The 18511-nt window shown below is 42.9% G+C and overlaps 2 protein-coding genes across 2 annotated transcripts; both read left to right on the forward strand.

Moving 5' to 3' along the window:
- Nucleotides 1-355: 355 nt before the first annotated feature.
- On the forward strand, nt 356-4818 carry LOC132603668 (plastidic ATP/ADP-transporter). The gene is made up of 5 exons (XM_060316810.1): nt 356-1313; nt 2717-2971; nt 3118-3261; nt 3354-3701; nt 4146-4818. Exons 1-5 carry the CDS (start codon nt 540-542, stop codon nt 4482-4484), a joined length of 1860 nt encoding a protein of 619 aa, XP_060172793.1. The 5' UTR covers nt 356-539; the 3' UTR covers nt 4485-4818.
- A 1943-nt stretch (nt 4819-6761) lies between these two features.
- LOC132601673 (uncharacterized) lies at nt 6762-10622 on the forward strand. Its single transcript, XM_060314748.1, has 3 exons — nt 6762-7083; nt 7469-8948; nt 10496-10622. Exons 1-3 carry the CDS (start codon nt 6762-6764, stop codon nt 10620-10622), a joined length of 1929 nt encoding a protein of 642 aa, XP_060170731.1.
- Nucleotides 10623-18511: the final 7889 nt, after the last annotated feature.

An 18511-nucleotide genomic window follows, 5' to 3' on the forward strand; every position in this document is an offset into this window, starting at 1 on the left:
TACTATTCAATGCATGATACAAGTATATACTCTCTTCCCAATTTATAATACAATCACATTTTTAATAAGCAAAAAAAAAAAAGATATGTTTTTATATTTAAAAATAATTTAACTTTAAATTTATTCTTTTATTCTTAATGAAATGATTTACAGCTACACAAATATCTATGATATATTTTAAACTACAAGTTTCCAAAGGCTTTTTATTTCGTTTTTTTTTAATTCTGTATCAAATTAAACTAATATCACATAAATTGAGACGGAGAGAATTATCATCTTTCTATAAAAAAATCTGACACAAAATGATTTTCACCCTTTTCTTAAGCAAAATGAGTGGGTGATTACCTAAACATATTAAACTAAACTCTGCATTATTTTCTTGTTTGTAGGTTCTTGATTTCACACACACACACACAGACAGATGATATATATACATATTTTTGTTCCCCAAAAACCTTATCCCTCTCATCTCCTTCATATTCATCTGTTGAAGGTCCAAACTTTCAAGTTTTCTTGGACCTTTAACAGAGAATAAAAAAATGGAAGGTGTTTTACAAACAAAAGGGCTTCTTTCTTTACCTTCAAAACCCAAAATCAAGGCTTTTTATCCATTACCTCAAGGTGGTTTAAGGCATAGATTTACTCCTTTAAATGTTCTAAAAACTAAACCCCTTAATGGTTTATCATTGTCTTCAAATGGGCATCAAAAATTTCAAGTTTTTACCCCAAAACATGAGATTTTTAGCCAAAAAAACAGATTTTTCCCTATTTGTAAAGCTGAGGCTGCTGCTTCAGCTGATGGGCAACCACTTTTTGTTGAAAAAGAACCCCCTAAGTTTATGGGAATTGAACTTGTGACCCTAAAGAAAATTATACCACTTGGGGCTATGTTCTTTTGTATTTTGTTTAATTATACAATTCTTAGGGATACTAAGGATGTGTTGGTTGTAACAGCTAAAGGGTCTAGTGCTGAGATTATACCTTTCTTGAAAACTTGGGTAAATTTGCCAATGGCTATAGGGTTTATGTTGTTGTATACAAAGTTAGCTAATGTGTTGTCAAAAGAAGCTCTTTTTTATACTGTTATACTTCCATTTATTGCATTTTTTGGGGCATTTGGTTTTATTTTGTATCCTCTTAGCAATGTTTTTCACCCTACAGCTTTTGCTGATAAACTTTTAAACACTCTTGGCCCAAGATTTCTTGGACCAATTGCTATTTTGAGGATCTGGAGTTTTTGCTTGTTTTATGTCATGGCTGAGCTTTGGGGAAGTGTGGTTGTTTCAGTACTCTTTTGGGGATTTGCTAATCAGGTAAATTTTTTGTGTCCATGAATATATTTTTGTGCATTAGTAACCATTTTAAGGATGTATAGTCTTAGTAGGCGTTTGGCCATCCCATGGTTTCAAACCACTGTTTGGACATACGTTTGGAACAATGATTTGAAACCATGGTTTCAACTTTTTAAATATAAAATTTAACTCATAAATTTATATTTTGTAAAAAAAATTCATAAATTGGTAGATATTTTTAACAATTACCCCATCAATTATTTACCAATTTCATTAACTTCCACCAAATTTTATTTATGTCTACCAACCTTTTAATTTTGTAAAAAAAGACTTATAGTTTAATTTTATTTATTGAACTAAAATTTGATCAATTGATGTTGTATTTTTAGAAAGGTTTCTAGTATTAATTTTGAGCCGGTGGTTATGAATTAGCGTATTAATTTTGTTATGAACTATGACTTGCTCATTTGGTAAAATTGTATAAGAATTGAGAATGTTTTGATAGTTTTCACAATTTGTTGGGTTTTTATGTCTATAAGAGAAAATACTCCTTAAAATATCCAAAATGCATGCCCAAACATGGTTTCAAACTATGGTTTCAAACCATGTCCAAACGGGGCCTTATTGTGTGGATAATCTGTTTAGTTAGTTTCTGATTTTATCTAGTATTTGCACATTTACCTCTTCGTTTCTCGACGGCTCGTGCTTCATTTTTGCGAGGTAAAAACGATATCTTTATAGCAGGAACAGTCGGAAATATATATGCTGCTTGACTCTGCCTTCTTGGTGTTCATTTGGTGTTGGGAGGGGGGTAGTATAGCATAAAGGTGAGATTCTAAAATGTTTCGTTAGATCTATGTAATACAGCTAAGGGTCATTTGGTTGTTGGTTAGGAAGTCAATTATTCATGTATTAAAACCAGCATAACTAGTATCATGTTTGGTAGCATTTTAGTTGTTGTGTATAAAATTCAGCACACCAAGTACGGTTTTTGGTTACCAACTTACAATCCTGCATAACTAACATGAATAAGTTATAAGGGTAGCTATGTATTATTTTATGCAGGGTTGAAGGTGGAATAACTAATAAGTACTACATGAATAACTAAACATGCATAACTCTAACCGGTAACCAAGTGGCCCCTAATGGTGGATGACTTAGCTAATGGTTCTGTTTGTTGTGCAGCGTGCTCATTGAGTCTTAAAATATTGGCAGCATCATTTTATCATTGTTTTATGTCTTGGTATGCTGTTTTCTAAGTTGCAGTTGGTCATACAAAATTTGTAAACGTTTCATTCTGTTCCCCTGCTGTAATTACCATTCTAGCAACTGTGCTTGCCAGTTATATAATCAACATATCTATAGTGTTTTATAATCACTGTTATTGAACCTACCATGATTGTTTTGGATGATTTCTTTTGCAGATTACGACTGTTGATGAGGCTAAGAGATTCTATCCTTTGTTTGGACTTGGTGCAAATGTTGCTCTTATTTTCTCTGGTCGCACAGTGAAGTACTTTTCTAGCTTGAGAAGCTCTTTAGGTCCTGGAGTTGATGGTTGGGCCATCTCCCTTAAAGCTATGATGAGCATTGTAGTGTTGATGGGTGGGGCCATCTGTTTCTTTTACTGGTGGGTCAATAGAAATGTTCCTCTCCCCACTCGTAGCCAGAAGAAGAAGGTAATTAGCTAAAACGATGATCCATTGCTGGTTAAATCTTTTCAATTTTTTTATCAATGGTGCCTTTCAGATATTATGCACAGATGTTTTAAATTAAAGAATCATGTTTACATATCTGCATTATCTGACTGATGTTCTTTTGTCAGGTAAAACCTAACATGACCACAATGGAGAGCTTGAAGTTCTTGGTCTCCTCGAAATATATCAGGAATCTTGCCACATTGGTTGTAGCATATGGAATTAGTATCAACCTTGTTGAAGTTACATGGAAGTCGAAGCTCAAAGCTCAGGTGAATTATTAACGAGTGCTATTTTTCCCTTAAAAGTTTTGAATTCGGATTTGTTTCTCATTTTAATATGCTATCTCATTCATTCTGTGCAGTTCCCAAGCCCCAACGAATACTCGTCATTCATGGGTGACTTCTCAACTGCTACTGGAATTGCAACTTTCACAATGATGTTGTTAAGCCAATGGATCTTTAAGAAGTATGGATGGGGAGCAGCAGCCAAGATAACACCTACAGTCTTGCTCCTTACTGGAGTTGGTTTCTTCTCCCTGCTTTTGTTTGGTGCCCCTCTAGCACCTACTCTTGCCAAGTTTGGAATGACTCCTCTTCTAGCGGCTGTCTATGTGGGTGCAATGCAGAACATTTTCAGCAAGAGTGCCAAATATAGTTTGTTCGATCCATGCAAAGAAATGGCCTACATTCCTTTGGATGAGGACACTAAGGTATGATATAATACTCCATATATACTTATTAACTTTATGGTATCCATGCGCCTACAAAGAGCTGTCCCAAGTGCTGAAAGTATTTTTGCATCAGTGCCATTATGCGAGAAATGAAATTTCAAATGTGTAGCTGAAGCCTTTATGTTGCCTGTACAGATACATTCTTGGTGATATATGTCACTGACATGTGCATCTGTTTAGTTGTGTATAATCAGAAGAAATTCTAGTATCACTTAACAAGCCAACTTTTTTCGTTGAAATTTCATTTTGGCCCGTCGGCTGAAATTAATTATGGGCGCTTGTCATAATATACAAAACATATACACTGATTATGTATGTTTACACTTAATATACAAAACCTATTCCATTTGCTGGCTATTATTTTTCTGAGATCTAAAAATGTAATTATTCCGAAAATTAATATTGAGTAATTTCTTGTAACAGGTTAAAGGGAAGGCAGCAATTGATGTTGTCTGCAATCCACTGGGAAAGTCTGGAGGAGCTTTGATACAACAGTTCATGATTTTGACTTTTGGTTCACTTGCCAGCTCAACTCCGTACCTTGGCGGTGTGCTCCTAGTAATTGTTCTTGCATGGTTGGCAGCAGCAGAGTCATTGGATGGACAGTTCACTGCATTACGTCGAGAAGAAGAGCTTGAGAAGGAAATGGAAAGAGCATCTTTGAAGATCCCCGTCGTGTCTCAAAATGAAAATGGAAATGGTCCACTTTCAAGTGACTCAACCAGTGCTTCATCGGAACCCTCCTCCCCAAGGAGCCTGTAATGTTGTTGAGGAATAAAAAGTGAATAGAAGATGTGTCAGGTGGTATCTTGGTTGCAAACCGACTATGAACTGGATGTCAAATCTTTGTTGGTTATAGGAATTCATTTTTACTTGGAGAAACAAAATTTAGATACAAGAGAGGCATGTCACAAAATTAGCCAACCTGCCATCCCATATTTATTTCCTGGTAGTTACACTTTTTCTCAGTTTTGTAGCTCTGAGTTCTTGTTGAACCAACTTTTTTTTTTTTTTGGCAATGTAAGCATGTGTTGTTTCTCCAGAAACTTAGTTATTTTGGTAATGCTTTTATCTGACTCAAGAATGTTTCATGACACTTTTCGTCGAGGAGGTTATGCATGAGATTACTGAAGAAGCTTTTGTTTGTTCTGCAACATGAGATAATCTTGTGTAAAGCATTCTTTGGCTCTCGCATCTTCAATTCAATCTGAAAATCAAGTTCTGGATTCTCAAGTCTGTTTTATTGGGATTGAGTTGCGGTGAATTGTTTTACTGTCTCTCCTTTTATACTTCATCTGCTTAATGTTTTTACGTTGTGCAAGACTTCATTAATGGCAGGGTTACAGGTTTAAGCCATATATTTTTTTTTAAATTTTGTATTAGTTGTGTGAGGCACTTAATAAAATTTTACTGCCCGAATAATAACACATTCTCATAAAATGGGAGAGAGTAGTTAGTTATCAAATTCTCTAAGCTCTTTCCTCGGAAAAACTCGTCATATTTATCAACTATTACAAATTTTCAAGAAGTGATCCTAAGAAATCATCAGAAACACAATTCCTTAACATAATCATTTAAACAATGGACATCATAATAGTTAACTTCAATTATCCGTCAGTTTGGCGTTGCGCAAACAAAAGCGTCCACTGAATGGTTAGAGATTTCTATATACTCGGCTGAAAGCTTTTACCCGAGTGGACTGTGGAACAACTATCAACAGATTGTACGGTGTTATTTTGGCCTTTTGTTTTCCCATACTGTGAAGTGGTATACAGCTCCAATATACAGAGGACAGCGCATATTTCAGAAATTATTAGCAGTATGTTGTGTGATGTCGGTTTGTGCCGCTTTGTAATCGACAAAGTCCGATGCTGCATCACGATTTGGTGTGATATTCTGCCATGTTTTCCCGTTGAAATTGAGGCAAGTTGACTGGAAAAATACTTCTTTGCACCCAGTGTATGAACCAAACAGTCAAGTACTCGAGTTGTGTCTTTTACATCAGGTTTATCACTTAACTATTGTTAATCACTACGTATTCTAACCTCATTAGCACTTAATCATGGTAAATTAACATGATTTGGGCCATTTGGCGCTTACACAGGATGGGGCTAAACTTTTAAGCAGAATTCCTACTGGGTTCTGGAGATCGAAATTGAAGCATTGATGAAACTAGACTCCATCGCTAAGGCTATTCTGGAGAAACATGCAGAATTCCTACTGGGTTCTGGAGATCCAAATTGAAGCATTGATGAAACTAGACTCCATCACTAAGGCTATTCTGGAGAAACATATCTCATATTTTTATTGAGAAGTTGTATATGTTCATATGATAAATCTTTACTGGAAATCAATACAAAAGTGCTTTCCACGTAGCCGATTGTATCTCCTTTCCAATAGAGCTGTTACTTTCTTAGGCTATATATAACTATCTCATAATCGACATTTCCTAGATAGTTTTGTAATGCATCTCACTTACAAGTCACGACAACTGACAACAATAGGAAAGGAGGTAACTGGGCTGCTTGTTTTGTCCTGGCTAATGACATTGAAACCTGTTTTTTCATTAATGGATTTGAACTAAGAGTTCATAGTATAGTAATGAAGTATTAAAAAGTAAGTGCTTTTTGATTTAGGAGATTTCTTCCAAATGTAACACTACATATTCTTTTCATAGTTCTGAATTTTTTACCTTGAGCATGACTCACCATTGAAAGACATTGATTCTCCTGATATACCATCCAGTAAGAGAAAAAAAACTTTAGTGTTTCTTGATGTTGATTTATTTGGCTTTATGTATTGGCTTTCTTTAATCTGCAGGCTCTAGAACTTTGTAATAATCGTTGACTTGGTTTCACCCAAGATTCTCATATGTCTTTATCAAAGGAAAATTACATAAATAAATGTAATTATGAAGACAACAAGTCTAATCTTTGTTTGGTTGCAGATATCACTCAATACTTCTAAAATTTCCTTAATAAGTAGGAAATTTATGAGCCTTTTGTTTTCCACCTGAAGAAAAAGATTTCCTTCTTCAACATGGCAATTCTTCTTTCATTTCACCGCCTCCTAGTTCTGGCTATCTTAATGGTTTTGTTGATTTCTGCTCAATCATTTTCAGATTATGACCCTCCAGAAGAACATGAGGAGGTCAAAAGCATTTGCAACTTTAAACGCCTCGCAGAAGTTGAAAGAGAGTGCAAGCCTATTTTGTCTGTGTCATCTAAAATGAAGCTTGGAAATGATAAAATATATGGTATTTCTAAAGACCTCTCTTTTCAGAATGGAGACTGGGTGCAAGAAGCTGGTAGTGTGCCACTGATGCCATTTGATGAGCGTGATATGCCAAAGAACTTCTCTGGTATTAGGATTTGCCTTGAATTTTCTATCTTATTTGAATTTTACCATAATTATGTTTTACTTACAAAAAGGATTTTTTGGTGGAAAAAGTTTTCTTGGTGGAAGAGAACTCTTCCATATTTATCCTTTTCTTGAGGAGAAATTTTAGATTTCTAAAAATCGAGGATTTTTCTTTCTCATACAAGAACACAGTAACATTCAGTCATTAAAGAATCATGTTCTCTCGATAGTTTTAATAATTAGTTTTCTCATATGTAGATTAATCGACCAAATCATATTAAAGTTATACCTCCTTTATTATAATTCTCTTTATTGTCTAATTTATCGTTATTCAATGTTTGCAATTGTTAGCTTCCGCATGACACCTTGTTATTCGATCCCAACAGGTTCCACTCTGAAACTAGCTTCATTCTGGTTAATGGGCATGGATTTTGACCGGCAAGCAGATGATGTACTGGGTATTTGTGGAATCTTATCCATGGCAATTACGCGGAACAGGACTCTTTCGGACATTCCACAAAGATGGTCTCCTTGGTTCCATACAAGCCCTGGCTATTCTGATTCGACAATCATTTTTGAAGGACTCTACGTTGAGGTAGCCAAAGGAGGAGACCGCCTGATGTGTCTAGTAGGGACTTCAGTGTCTCCATTTTCAGAAAGTTCGGTAGATCCCTATGAATTGTCCTCGAAATACAGCTGCAAGAAAAGTTTTGAGCATTCTTTCATGAAGGATGATCGGATAATGCTTGTTCTTCGATACCCTCAGATCTTCAGTTTGACTAGCAGAGCGATTCTTGGTGAGATGAGAAGTCTAAATAAGAAGTCAGATCCTAAATATTTCGACAAGGTCCAAATTTCTTCACAGCTGAGCTATGACTTGAAGTATCATTTTGTATCTGAGCAACTTGCATCTAGAGCTTGCAATCCATATTCATGTCATGAACTTCCTGACAACTACAGAATCCGAGTCCACAAAGCATCAGATTTTTGTAAAGTTCTTAAAAAATTTGGTTCTGAAACATTTGACATTGACTCGAATCTAGGACCATTTGTCCGTGACTGGGAGACTGAAGGCAAGAAAATGTCCAAGAAGTTTAAACTCTTAATTACAGATTTGCATTGCTTACCAGAAACCAATTCCCCTAAGACTGCACAAATTTCTGCTGTTTTCAGAGCGCTCTCTCCTTCAGAAGATCGCTTGTATTCAGGAGCAAGAACCGGTCTTTCTGGAATGACGATTTCTGCTGAAGGAACATGGAGTTCTTCCACTGGTCAACTCTGCATGGTTGGTTGCATTGAACTAGAGAATGACGCTAATGGATGTGATTCGCGAATATGCTTGTACTTACCAGGCACATTTTCAATCACTCAACGAAATATTCTCACTGGAACCATCTCTAGCATAAAAGAAACCTATGTTCCTTTACGGTTTAAAAAGGAACTCCGTCCTCTGGACATCTGGAACAGGTATCACGAGTACAGTAAATCCTACTTATCTTACAGGTTTACAAAAATTGAGGTGGTAAGTACCTTTATCCAGAAAGACAACAGTTACAATATGGGGATTAGGAAAATAATCCACAGATTTGCAGGCATTGAAGACGACAGAAACTTAACACTCCTCTCTTCTTTATCTGGTGAGCTTTCTTTCCAGGTTAAAGCTCTTCCACATGCGATGTGGAACAAAACTATTTCCAAAACGTTTATTACACTCGAGGTCCTCTCATTAGGTCATTTGTTCGGACGTCATTGGCCATTTCTAAGGGAGCATAGTTGCCGAGAAGAAAGTAAAGTTCCATCTTTTCTTGCTTCTGATAATCAAGAGATACTTTTGAATGTCTCAGCACAACTAACTCTTACAGAGAAGTACTTTAGTCATGTCGCACAAATCTTCCTTGAGGGAATATATGATGCATCCAAGGGGGGGGGGGGGGGGGGGATGCATACAGTAGGTTGCAAGGAAATTCATAGCCAGAATGAGAGCAATATGGATTGTTTGATAGAAGTTAAGGTACAGTATTCCTCCAAGACTACTAGGTGGTTGATAAATCCTACTGCTAGGTTATCCATTGCTAGTCTGCGGAATCCAGAAGATCCATTTTATTTTAATCGAATCAACTTAGAAACATTTCTGATTCCATATAGAGACAACTCCAAGGAGGTGAAGTTACCTGAATTTTGAGGCTAGTTTACGTATATTTGTTCTTTTAACTTCCGCAGCTTGTTTGTTGAGTCAACTCTATTACGTCGATCGAAATATGGACGCCACTCCTCTCATTTCTGTTGTGATGTTAGTTATTCAGCTTCTTGGTTATGGTTGTATACGGTAAAAACCGGATATGAGTCAAACCGGTGAGACGGGAAACCGAAGGAAGAAGGGAGCAAGAACATATATGAAAATTCTCACTCTGAACCAGAGGAACACCTGTCCGAAGCTGATTGGGATGACCATTTGGTCCGGTTCCTTCATCATCGAGTTTCCTGGGGGCGTTACCCCAAGTATCCGTGCCGTTGGTCCGGTGCAGCCGTTATACACGAGCCACACGTCAGTAGCGTCCTGCCGTGGTCAACCACCAATCATGCGTGTGTCAGACCGTACGGCCAACCTAATCCCACCAAATCCGTTCAGAGCTGTCCTTGCTATTATTTTTTAATGGCTTATGTTGTACAAGGCCCATGGAGGCAGCACTATAAATAGAGGATATCCCCCCCCCCCCCCCCCCTTGAAGGGGGTTGGCTCATTCATTTTTCAAAGAACACTTGTAACATCAAAGCATATATACGATCTCTTTTTCTCTCTCTCTCTAAGATCAGATTTGGTCCATAGTGACCATTTGCATTTTCATTGTATTTCCTCAAACAAGTGTTGCTTGTCATTTAACAAGCATTAATATTCTTCATCAATTGCGTTGCTACATAACGCCCATATACTCTATTTCCTACGGTATATATTGAGATTCAAACACATATCCTATATCCGCTTACAAATTCAATTGATTATTCAAATTCGGGGTAAACAGTTTGGCGCCCACCGTGGGGCTAGGATAATAGTGGTCTTTGATCTTGATTTCTGTCACATTCATCAAAATTGAAAACATCTTCTGTCCGTCCCCGCAAAAACGGACCAAATGGCTGGCATCGAACAATATGGTCATGTCAACAACGCCGAGATTGTGGCGAAAAATGAAGGCAGCGAACCATGGGCTTTGCCGAACCCCGCTGATCCGAACCCCGTTGATTCGAGGGAGGGCCTCAATCCGCAAAACACCGTGGATCAGGAGAATGCCGCCCTACCGGCCACTGATCCTCTAAATACTCACAATTCTGTTACCTTGTCCCGGACACAGGGCCGGAAAGAACCGGATGCACCAAGTGACAATGTTAACTTACGTTTTATTTTTGAAATGTTGCAGGAACAGAGAGCGGCAATATCCGAGCAAGGACTCGCGATTGCCGGGTTGCAAAGCGGAAAAGAGGGAACAGAGCCGGAGAGGACAAAGGGTGTTGCCGAAACCAGAAGGGATGAGGCACGAGTGGTAGAGAGCAACGGCTCCGGAGCTGGTTCTTCCACCGAGGTTCTGAAGATGCTCGAAACTTTGACAAAACGGGTAGACTCAACCGAAAAAAGGGTCGAAACATACAATTCACGAGTGGACCAGATCCCGGGGGCTCCACCTTTGCTGAAGGGGCCGAACTCGAAAAGGTACATCCAAAGGCCTTTTCCTCCGAGTGCAGCCCCGAAACTGATCCCGAAGAGGTTCAAGATGCCCGATAGACAGAAATACGATGGCACAACGGACCCGCACGAGCACGTGACCTCATACACTTGTGCCATAAAAGGCAATGATATGGAGGAAGATGAGATTGAGTCAGTGTTGTTGAAGAAATTTGGGGAGACCCTGTCAAAGGGAGCGTTGACATGGTATGACCACCTGCCCGAGCATTCTATCACTTCTTTCGAAATGCTCGCTGATGCCTTCGTAAAGGCTCATGCCGGTGCCAAAAAGGTACAGTCCCGCAAGGCCGATATCTTCCGAATAACCCAAAGGGACGATGAGTTACTGCGTGAGTTCGTCAACCGGTTCCAGAGGGAACGGATGGAACTCCCCCCGGTTCCAGAAGAATGGGCCGCGCAAGCTTTCATAAAGGGGCTCAACGTGCTGAGTTCAACCGCCTCGTTCAAATTAAAAGAAAATTTGCTAGAATACGAGGCTGTGACATGGGCCGATGTCCATAATCGGTATGAATCGAAGATTCGAGTGGAGGATGACCAGTTCGAGCTCCCCCCAGTCTCGGTAAAAATGGATAGAAGTTTTGAGAAGCCAAGGAAGGGCTATGAAACGAAGGCCGAATCATCGAGAGAAAGGTTTTGGCCATACTCCCATTCGGAGAGACAAAATTTTAGGTCGGAAAAGTCCAGGGAGAGCCCGAGCCATTTCTCAGGTCGGGGTAGCAAGCGGGTCGAGCGCCCGTCAAACAGTCGAGGGCTCTCGTTCAGGAGCGACGCCTGAAGTTTTGCCGGTAATAAGAGTCCGCCAAAGATCTCGGAGTACAACTTCAACGTTAGTACTTCGGGCCTCGTCTCGGCCATCAGCCGCGTCCCTGATGTGAGATGGCCGAAACCTCTAAGGTCAGATCCGGGCCAACGGGGTCCGAGCATGGTGTGTGAATATCAAGGAACCCATGGCCATAGAACCGAGAATTGTCGCCAGTTGAGAGAAGAGGTAGCCCGGTTATTGAAGAACGGTCATCTCCGAGATCTGCTGAGCGAGCGAGCCAAAAGTCATTACAAGGAAAGAGAAGCTCATCGAAGGGCCGAGCCGGTCGAACCCCAGCATACAATTAACATGATAGTTGGGGGTATTGACGCCCCTCGGGGACCGATAATGAAACGGGCAAAGGTTTCTATTATTCGTGAAAATCGCATCCGAGATCACTCAACCGGGGGCTCTATTTTCTTCAACGACGAAGACGCAGAGGGCATTATTCAACTGCACAATGATGCATTGGTATTTTCTGTACTTATCTTTAAAACTAAGGTTAAACGTATTTTGGTTGACCTAGGTAGCTCGGCCAACATCATCCGATGGAGAGTGGTCGAACAGCTAGGACTGCTCGATCGGATCGTACCGGTGGCCCGGGTACTCAACGAGTTCAATATGGCGAGCGAAACCACGAAGGGGGAGATCTCATTGCCCGTGAATGTGGATGGCACCATTCAACAGACGGTGTTCTATGTGATCGAAGGGGGCATGAAATATAATGCACTATTGGGCAGACCCTGGATACATAGCATGAGGGCGGTGCCCTCAACACTGTATCAGTTGCTGAAATTCCCCACCCCAGAGGGGTGAAAACCATCCGAGGTGAGCAGCCCGCAGCAAGGGAAATGTTCGCCGTAAAGGAAGCGGCGCCTCGGCCCAAGGAGCCGGCTCGGGAGGAAAAGGATTTAACCGGAGGGGAGGCCCCTCAATAGCAATCAAAGTATATCGGGTCGGATCCAGGGCATGAAGAAGATGATTTCGAGGTACGCAGATCATTTGTCATGCCAGATGACTCGGATGCAACCAAGTCAACCGTAGAGGAGCTGGAGCAGATCATCCTGTTCGGCACGGGGCTCACCCCGGAGCTCAGGCGCAAATTAATTGAGTTTCTTCGAGCTAACGCCGATTGCTTTGCATGGTCGCATATAGATATGACAGGTATATCACCGGAAATAGCAACTCACAAGCTCAGCTTGGACGGGAAGTTTTCCCCGGTGAAGCAAAAAAAAAGGCCCATGGCGGAGGCAAAACACGCCTTCGTGAAATATGAGGTAACAAAGCTCTTAAAAATAGGCTCTATCCGGGAAGTGAAATACCCGGATTGGCTTGCTAACATGGTGGTAGTGCCCAAAAAAGGTAATAAATTTCGAATGTGTGTCGATTATAAGGATTTAAACAAGGCATGCCCAAAGGACTCATTTCCATTGCCTCACATCGATAGAATGATCGATGCGACGGCCAGACATGAGATGTTAAGTTTTCTCGATGCTTACTCCAGGTATAACCAAATTCGGATGCACCCGGAGAATCAAGAGAAAACATCCTTCATCACCCGATATGAGACTTACTGTTATAACGTCATGCCTTTCGGACTAAAAAATACCGGTGCAACTTACCAACGCCTAGTTAATGGAATGTTCGAAGAACAAATAGGGAAAACGATGGAAGTTTATGTTGACGATATGGTTGTTAAGTCCCTGGAAACAGAGGACCATTTAAAGCATTTGCAAGAAACCTTTGATGTGCTCCGCAAATACAACATGAAGCTCAACCCGGAAAAATGTGCCTTCGGAGTAAGGTCCGGTAAATTTCTGGGTTTCATGGTGTCAAACCGGGGAATTGAAATCAATCCGGATAAGATCAAGGCCATCGAGGATATCGAGGTTGTGAACAACATAAAAGGGGTACAGAGGCTCACCGGGAGAATAGCGGCGCTGAGTCGCTTCATATCGAGGTCCTCAGACAAGAGTCACCGTTTCTTCTCTTTGCTTAGGAAAAAGAACGATTTCGTTTGGACACCTGAGTGCCAAGAAGCTCTACGAGAATTGAAGAGGTACTTGTCTAGCCCCCCGTTGCTGCACACACCGAAGGCGGACGAGCCACTTTTCCTCTACCTGGCTGTCTCCAAAGAGGCGGTAAGTGGTGTCCTGGTCCGAGAAGAATCAGGTACGCATTTCCCTATCTATTACGTAAGTAGAACTTTGGGGGATGCGGAGACCCGTTACCCCCATTTGGAAAAATTGGCATTAGCACTGGTAAGCGCTTCCAGAAAGCTCAAGCCTTATTTTCAATGCCACCCCATATGTGTAGTAACTACTTACCCTTTGAAAAACATTATGCATAAACCGGAGTTGTCAGGTAGATTAACAAAATGGGCTGTAGAAATTAGCGGTTACGATATCGAGTATAGACCTCGAACGGCCATCAAATCCCAAATCTTGGCCGATTTAGTGGCTGACTTTACCCCGGCTATGGTCCCCGAGGTCGAAAGAGAACTTCTGCTGACCTCGGGAAAGGCCACGGGCATTTGGTCTCTACACACGGACGGGGCCTCAAACCTTAAAGGTTCCGGACTAGGGATTGTCCTTAGGACTCCGGCCGGGGATGTCATTCGACAATCCATTAGAACTGCTAAATTGACTAACAATGAAGCTGAGTATGAGGCTATGATTGCAGGTTTGGAATTGGCTCGAAGTATGGGAGCCGAAATAATCGAGGAAAAGTGCGACTCGCTTTTGGTCGCAAACCAGGTGAACGACGTATTCGAAGTCAAGGACGAACGGATGTAGAGGTACCTCGAAAAAACCCAAGTGGTGCTTCATCGATTTAAAGAATGGACCATGTAGCATATACCGAGGGAGCAGAACAGCGAGGCCGATGCATTAGCAAATTTGGGATCCTCGGTCGAGGGGGAGGAAATGAACCCCGGGGCAACGGTTACGTAATAACTGGAATGTGGCTCATCTGAAAAGATATTACTGCTAAGGTATGGGCTCCCCATACTCCCCTATTAACCTTTTCTTTTTTGCAGGAAGTCAAGAACGGGATAAAATTAGAAGTTAGGCCTGAAAACACGTGTTGCACTCTTTTTCTTAGTACGGTTTTGTCCCAAAATGGGTTTTCCGACAAGGTTTTTAATGAGGCAACAAGTACAACGTGTTACTCAACAAAGATAAGGGACCAGCGCCCGGAGATTCGAGCCCACACCCTCCGATTGGGGACTTAATTGCACTCACCCGACCCCGCCGCTCGGGTAAGTGCTAGGGGAATACACTACTGTACCCACAATCGAAGAAGACCCCAGTCAAGGAAAAATGAGAAAAACAAAACTTGCTACGACAAAACAAAGGCCCGGCCACCAGCCATAGTCTTCGATGTAAGGGCCAAACGATCATAATGAATCGTGCCCTATTTGGCATTTGCTACGGCAAAACAAAGGACCGGCCACCGGCCATAGTCTTCGATATAAGGTCCAAACGATCATAATGAATCGTGCCCCATTTGGCATTTGCTACGGCAAGACAAAGGCCCGGCCACCGACTATAGTCTTCGATGTAAGGACCAAACGATCATAAGGAATCGTGTCCCATTTTTTATTTTTGCTACGGCAAAGGCAGAAGGAATGAAAATTCTCATATGTACAAACAATGTGCAAATGCAAAATTATTTAAAAGCTTGGATAAGCAATATCTCGGTTATCTTCCTGTTCAAAGATTTCGATTTGAACAGGAAGATAACCGAGATATTCCGGCATTGCTTCATTCATACGCCCTATACCGGGCACTGTGGTTGAAACTCGACAAAGGCTACAAGGTCACAGCGTACCGAGCCCAAATCGTTAAAAATTCGTCTAAGGCAACGAGGTCACAATGATCCGAGCCAAAATTTTATAAACTTCCCCAAACGGGGACTGCTACGTCAAAAAAAAAAAATTTAGCCGAGGAAAAAAACCGGCCCTAAGGAAATGCTAAAACAAAAATAAAATCCAAGTACAGGCCCTATGCTATCCGGCATGACTAGAAGAGGATGAGTGCTCGGACTCGGTCCGCTCGGAGTCGTCTGATTCGGACCCAAGAGCGCGGTTGGCCTCTTCTTTCATCCCTTTGGCTTCGAGTATCAGGGCCGGAAGATCCGCAAAACCATGATCAGCTTGCTCGAGGGTAATTCTCCGAGACTTCCATTTCTCGTATTCGGCAACAATGGCAGTATGAGCCTCGGCGGCCTCCACATTCTTCAAAGCCTCCTCCAAACCGACCTCGGCCAGCTTTACAGCTAGAACACCCTGGTTCTCTTCGAGGGCATCTTGCCTTCGAGCGGCCGCTTCAAGCTCGACCTTTAGAGCATCATTGGCATTAACCACCTCCGCAAGCTCGGTCTTCAGGCTCTCATACATCTGGGCCCTTTTCTCCGCTTTCTCCTCGAACGTCCTCATACGCTCTTGGTACAGGGTAGCATCGGATTCGAGCAGCCGGTTCTTCTCGGCCAAACGCGTAGCATCGGCCTTCACCGAATCCAGTTCCCCCCGGAGCTGAGAAACGGTGGTCTCGAGCCCATCTAGCCTCGAGGAAAATTGAGCATTATCCCGGCTAAGGCCAATCTTGTCAACTTCGAGACTCCGATTGTACTCGGTCATTGCGGCTAGCTCCCTCTTCAACTGACAATTTTTGGCCTTTTCCGCATCTAGCTCGGGTCGGAGGTTGGAATGAGCGACCGCCCGGTTCAACTCCTCCTCCTTCTCCTGGAGGAGATGCAGATACTTCTCCGTTTCCCGGCCTTGGGCATCCAGTTGGCCCCTAAGATCATCCATCTCTTACTGGGCACGGACGAAGGCTTCGTTGACAAGCACCACACTCTGCAAATGGAACAAAGTTAGAAACTTGGATAAAACAAAGAGGAAACTGCCGATGAAGCTATGCAAAGACGGCTATAGACCTTACCCGTTTGCCAGCATGCATACCCTCGTTCATGAGGCACTGCCAGGAGACCCCGGTCATTTTGCGCTTGTCCGAATCTGAGACAAGCGGCCTCAGATAGCTCGCCACGCCCACCGGGCGGGAAAGGAAGATACAGTCTTCAGGGACGGTGACCATAGCCGATCTCGTTCTCCTCGGTTCCATACTCGGGGCTGGAAAAATACGTACCAAGCCGTCCCTAGCCCCAGTGTCGGAGGTCCGGCTTACCAACCTCGTGGCCCGAGGGATCGTGAGATGCCCGAATCCTGCAGCTTCGCCGGTTGGAGGAGGAGTGCCCGCAAATATATCTTCAAATTCATCTACCCTCGGATCCGGAGTAGAGGAACTCGGAGCGGCCTCAGTATCTTCGGCAAAGGCCGGGGGCACCGCAATTATAGCAGGTTTATGCTCGGGAGTCGGATGAACATCTCTGGGGACTTCGGTGTTCAGTTCCTCCCGAGTCCTTCGTGCTCCTTCAGCAGCGGCCGTCTCCCGGGGCCTCCTTGTCCTTTGCAGGGGGGTATCTTCCGAAGAAGTTTCACCTGAAATGTTGACAAAGTCAATCGACCGAAGAGGAGCCGGGGAAATAATGTCTTCCGTACCTGAGTGTGGAACAGGAACCAAAAGACCTTCATCAGCAGAAGGCAGAGGTGGAACGAAGACAGCCTCCTCCGGTATAGGAGCCACGGAAGGAGATGCACCGACCCTCAGAATGACGATGTCAGGCTCTGTTTCATCCCTCGAGGGCCGAGCAACACTCCTCGCCCTCTTTTTCGACCTCTGCCCTTTTTCGTAGGGCCTCTTCCTCTTTGCAGCCTCGGGAAGAATACGAGACGAGCCAGCCGTATCGAATTCGGGTGCCGATGCTGAGGGCGCACCCGCCGATTCCGATCTAGAGGCCACCGAGCCCTTGGGCAGGCCTGAAAATAGCAGATGTTAGGAAAGGTTAGAGGGAGTAATGATCACGGATAATAAGAAAGGCAGTGAAAACAAGCGGGAGCAGAGTACTACCGTGGTTCTGGGCGACCCATCGGCCGCGTGACAGGTGGGCCCATGTCCGGTTGTCGTGGTCGTATTGACTGAGGAGTGTCGTGACCCATTCGTTGAGGTCACGGACGACCGGGGGAATGTATCCGTTGGCTGATAAAGATAAGGGGAGCAGTGAGAAAATAAGACCGAAGAATGACAAAGCATATAAAGGCGACAACTCGAAGTACAGGCTTACGCTTGTTGTTCTACTCCTCCGGGAAGGGCATGCAATCCTTCGGAATAATGTTCGAGGTCCGCACCCGGACGAACCGCTCCAACCAGCCTCGGTCCCTGTCTTCATCCATCTTCGAAAAGAAGGGATTCCGGCTACGTTTTGTCAATTTTATCACGCCACCCCGGAATACCCTCGGGGAATATAGGCGTATCAAGTGGGCCAATGTGAACTCTTTCTCGGCGTTATTGGCCAGTAGCCGGAGACACGCCACGACCCTCCAAACAATTGGGCCGATTTGGGCTAAGGTCACACCGTAAGTCCGGCACATGTCAAGGATGACCGGGTCAATCGGAGGGTCAAGTTTGAGAGTAAGGTGGTAGGTGTAAACATACAAAAATCCTCTCCGGTGGTCGGTGACAGATTCGTCCGGTCCGGGGGCGAAAACTTGAACCGAACGAGTGTTCCACCCGCAGTCAGCCCGGACCAGGTCAAGCTTATCCTCGGTAATGGAGGAGGGGTATCGTCTCACATCGAACCCCCTATCGGACACCGACGAAGGTTTTTCAACCTCGAGGTCTTTGTTAAAGTTGAATTTGGCCGGTATAATATCCGAGGCTGTAGGCTCGAAGGAGCTCTTCGCTTTAACCGGAGATACGGCCTCGGTTCCTGGGGACGAGATCGAGGGAACGTCATGAGAAGTGGTTTCATACATTTTGAGAACATGGAAAG

The sequence above is a fragment of the Lycium barbarum genome, chromosome 7 (assembly GCF_019175385.1).
Source record: "Lycium barbarum isolate Lr01 chromosome 7, ASM1917538v2, whole genome shotgun sequence".
Taxonomy (NCBI): domain Eukaryota; kingdom Viridiplantae; phylum Streptophyta; class Magnoliopsida; order Solanales; family Solanaceae; genus Lycium; species Lycium barbarum.

Bases quoted from the DNA above. Each gene is read 5' to 3' on its own strand.
- LOC132603668 (XM_060316810.1), top strand. From the start codon at position 540: ATGGAAGGTGTTTTACAAACAAAAGGGCTTCTTTCTTTACCTTCAAAA. The intron at 3,262-3,353 runs GTGAATTATTAA...CATTCTGTGCAG, and splicing joins AGTCGAAGCTCAAAGCTCAG to TTCCCAAGCCCCAACGAATA. The intron at 3,702-4,145 runs GTATGATATAAT...TTCTTGTAACAG, and splicing joins CTTTGGATGAGGACACTAAG to GTTAAAGGGAAGGCAGCAAT.
- LOC132601673 (XM_060314748.1), top strand. From the start codon at position 6,762: ATGGCAATTCTTCTTTCATTTCACCGCCTCCTAGTTCTGGCTATCTTA. The intron at 7,084-7,468 runs GTATTAGGATTT...CGATCCCAACAG, and splicing joins TATGCCAAAGAACTTCTCTG to GTTCCACTCTGAAACTAGCT. The intron at 8,949-10,495 runs GTACTTTAGTCA...GAAATGTTGCAG, and splicing joins CAACTAACTCTTACAGAGAA to GAACAGAGAGCGGCAATATC.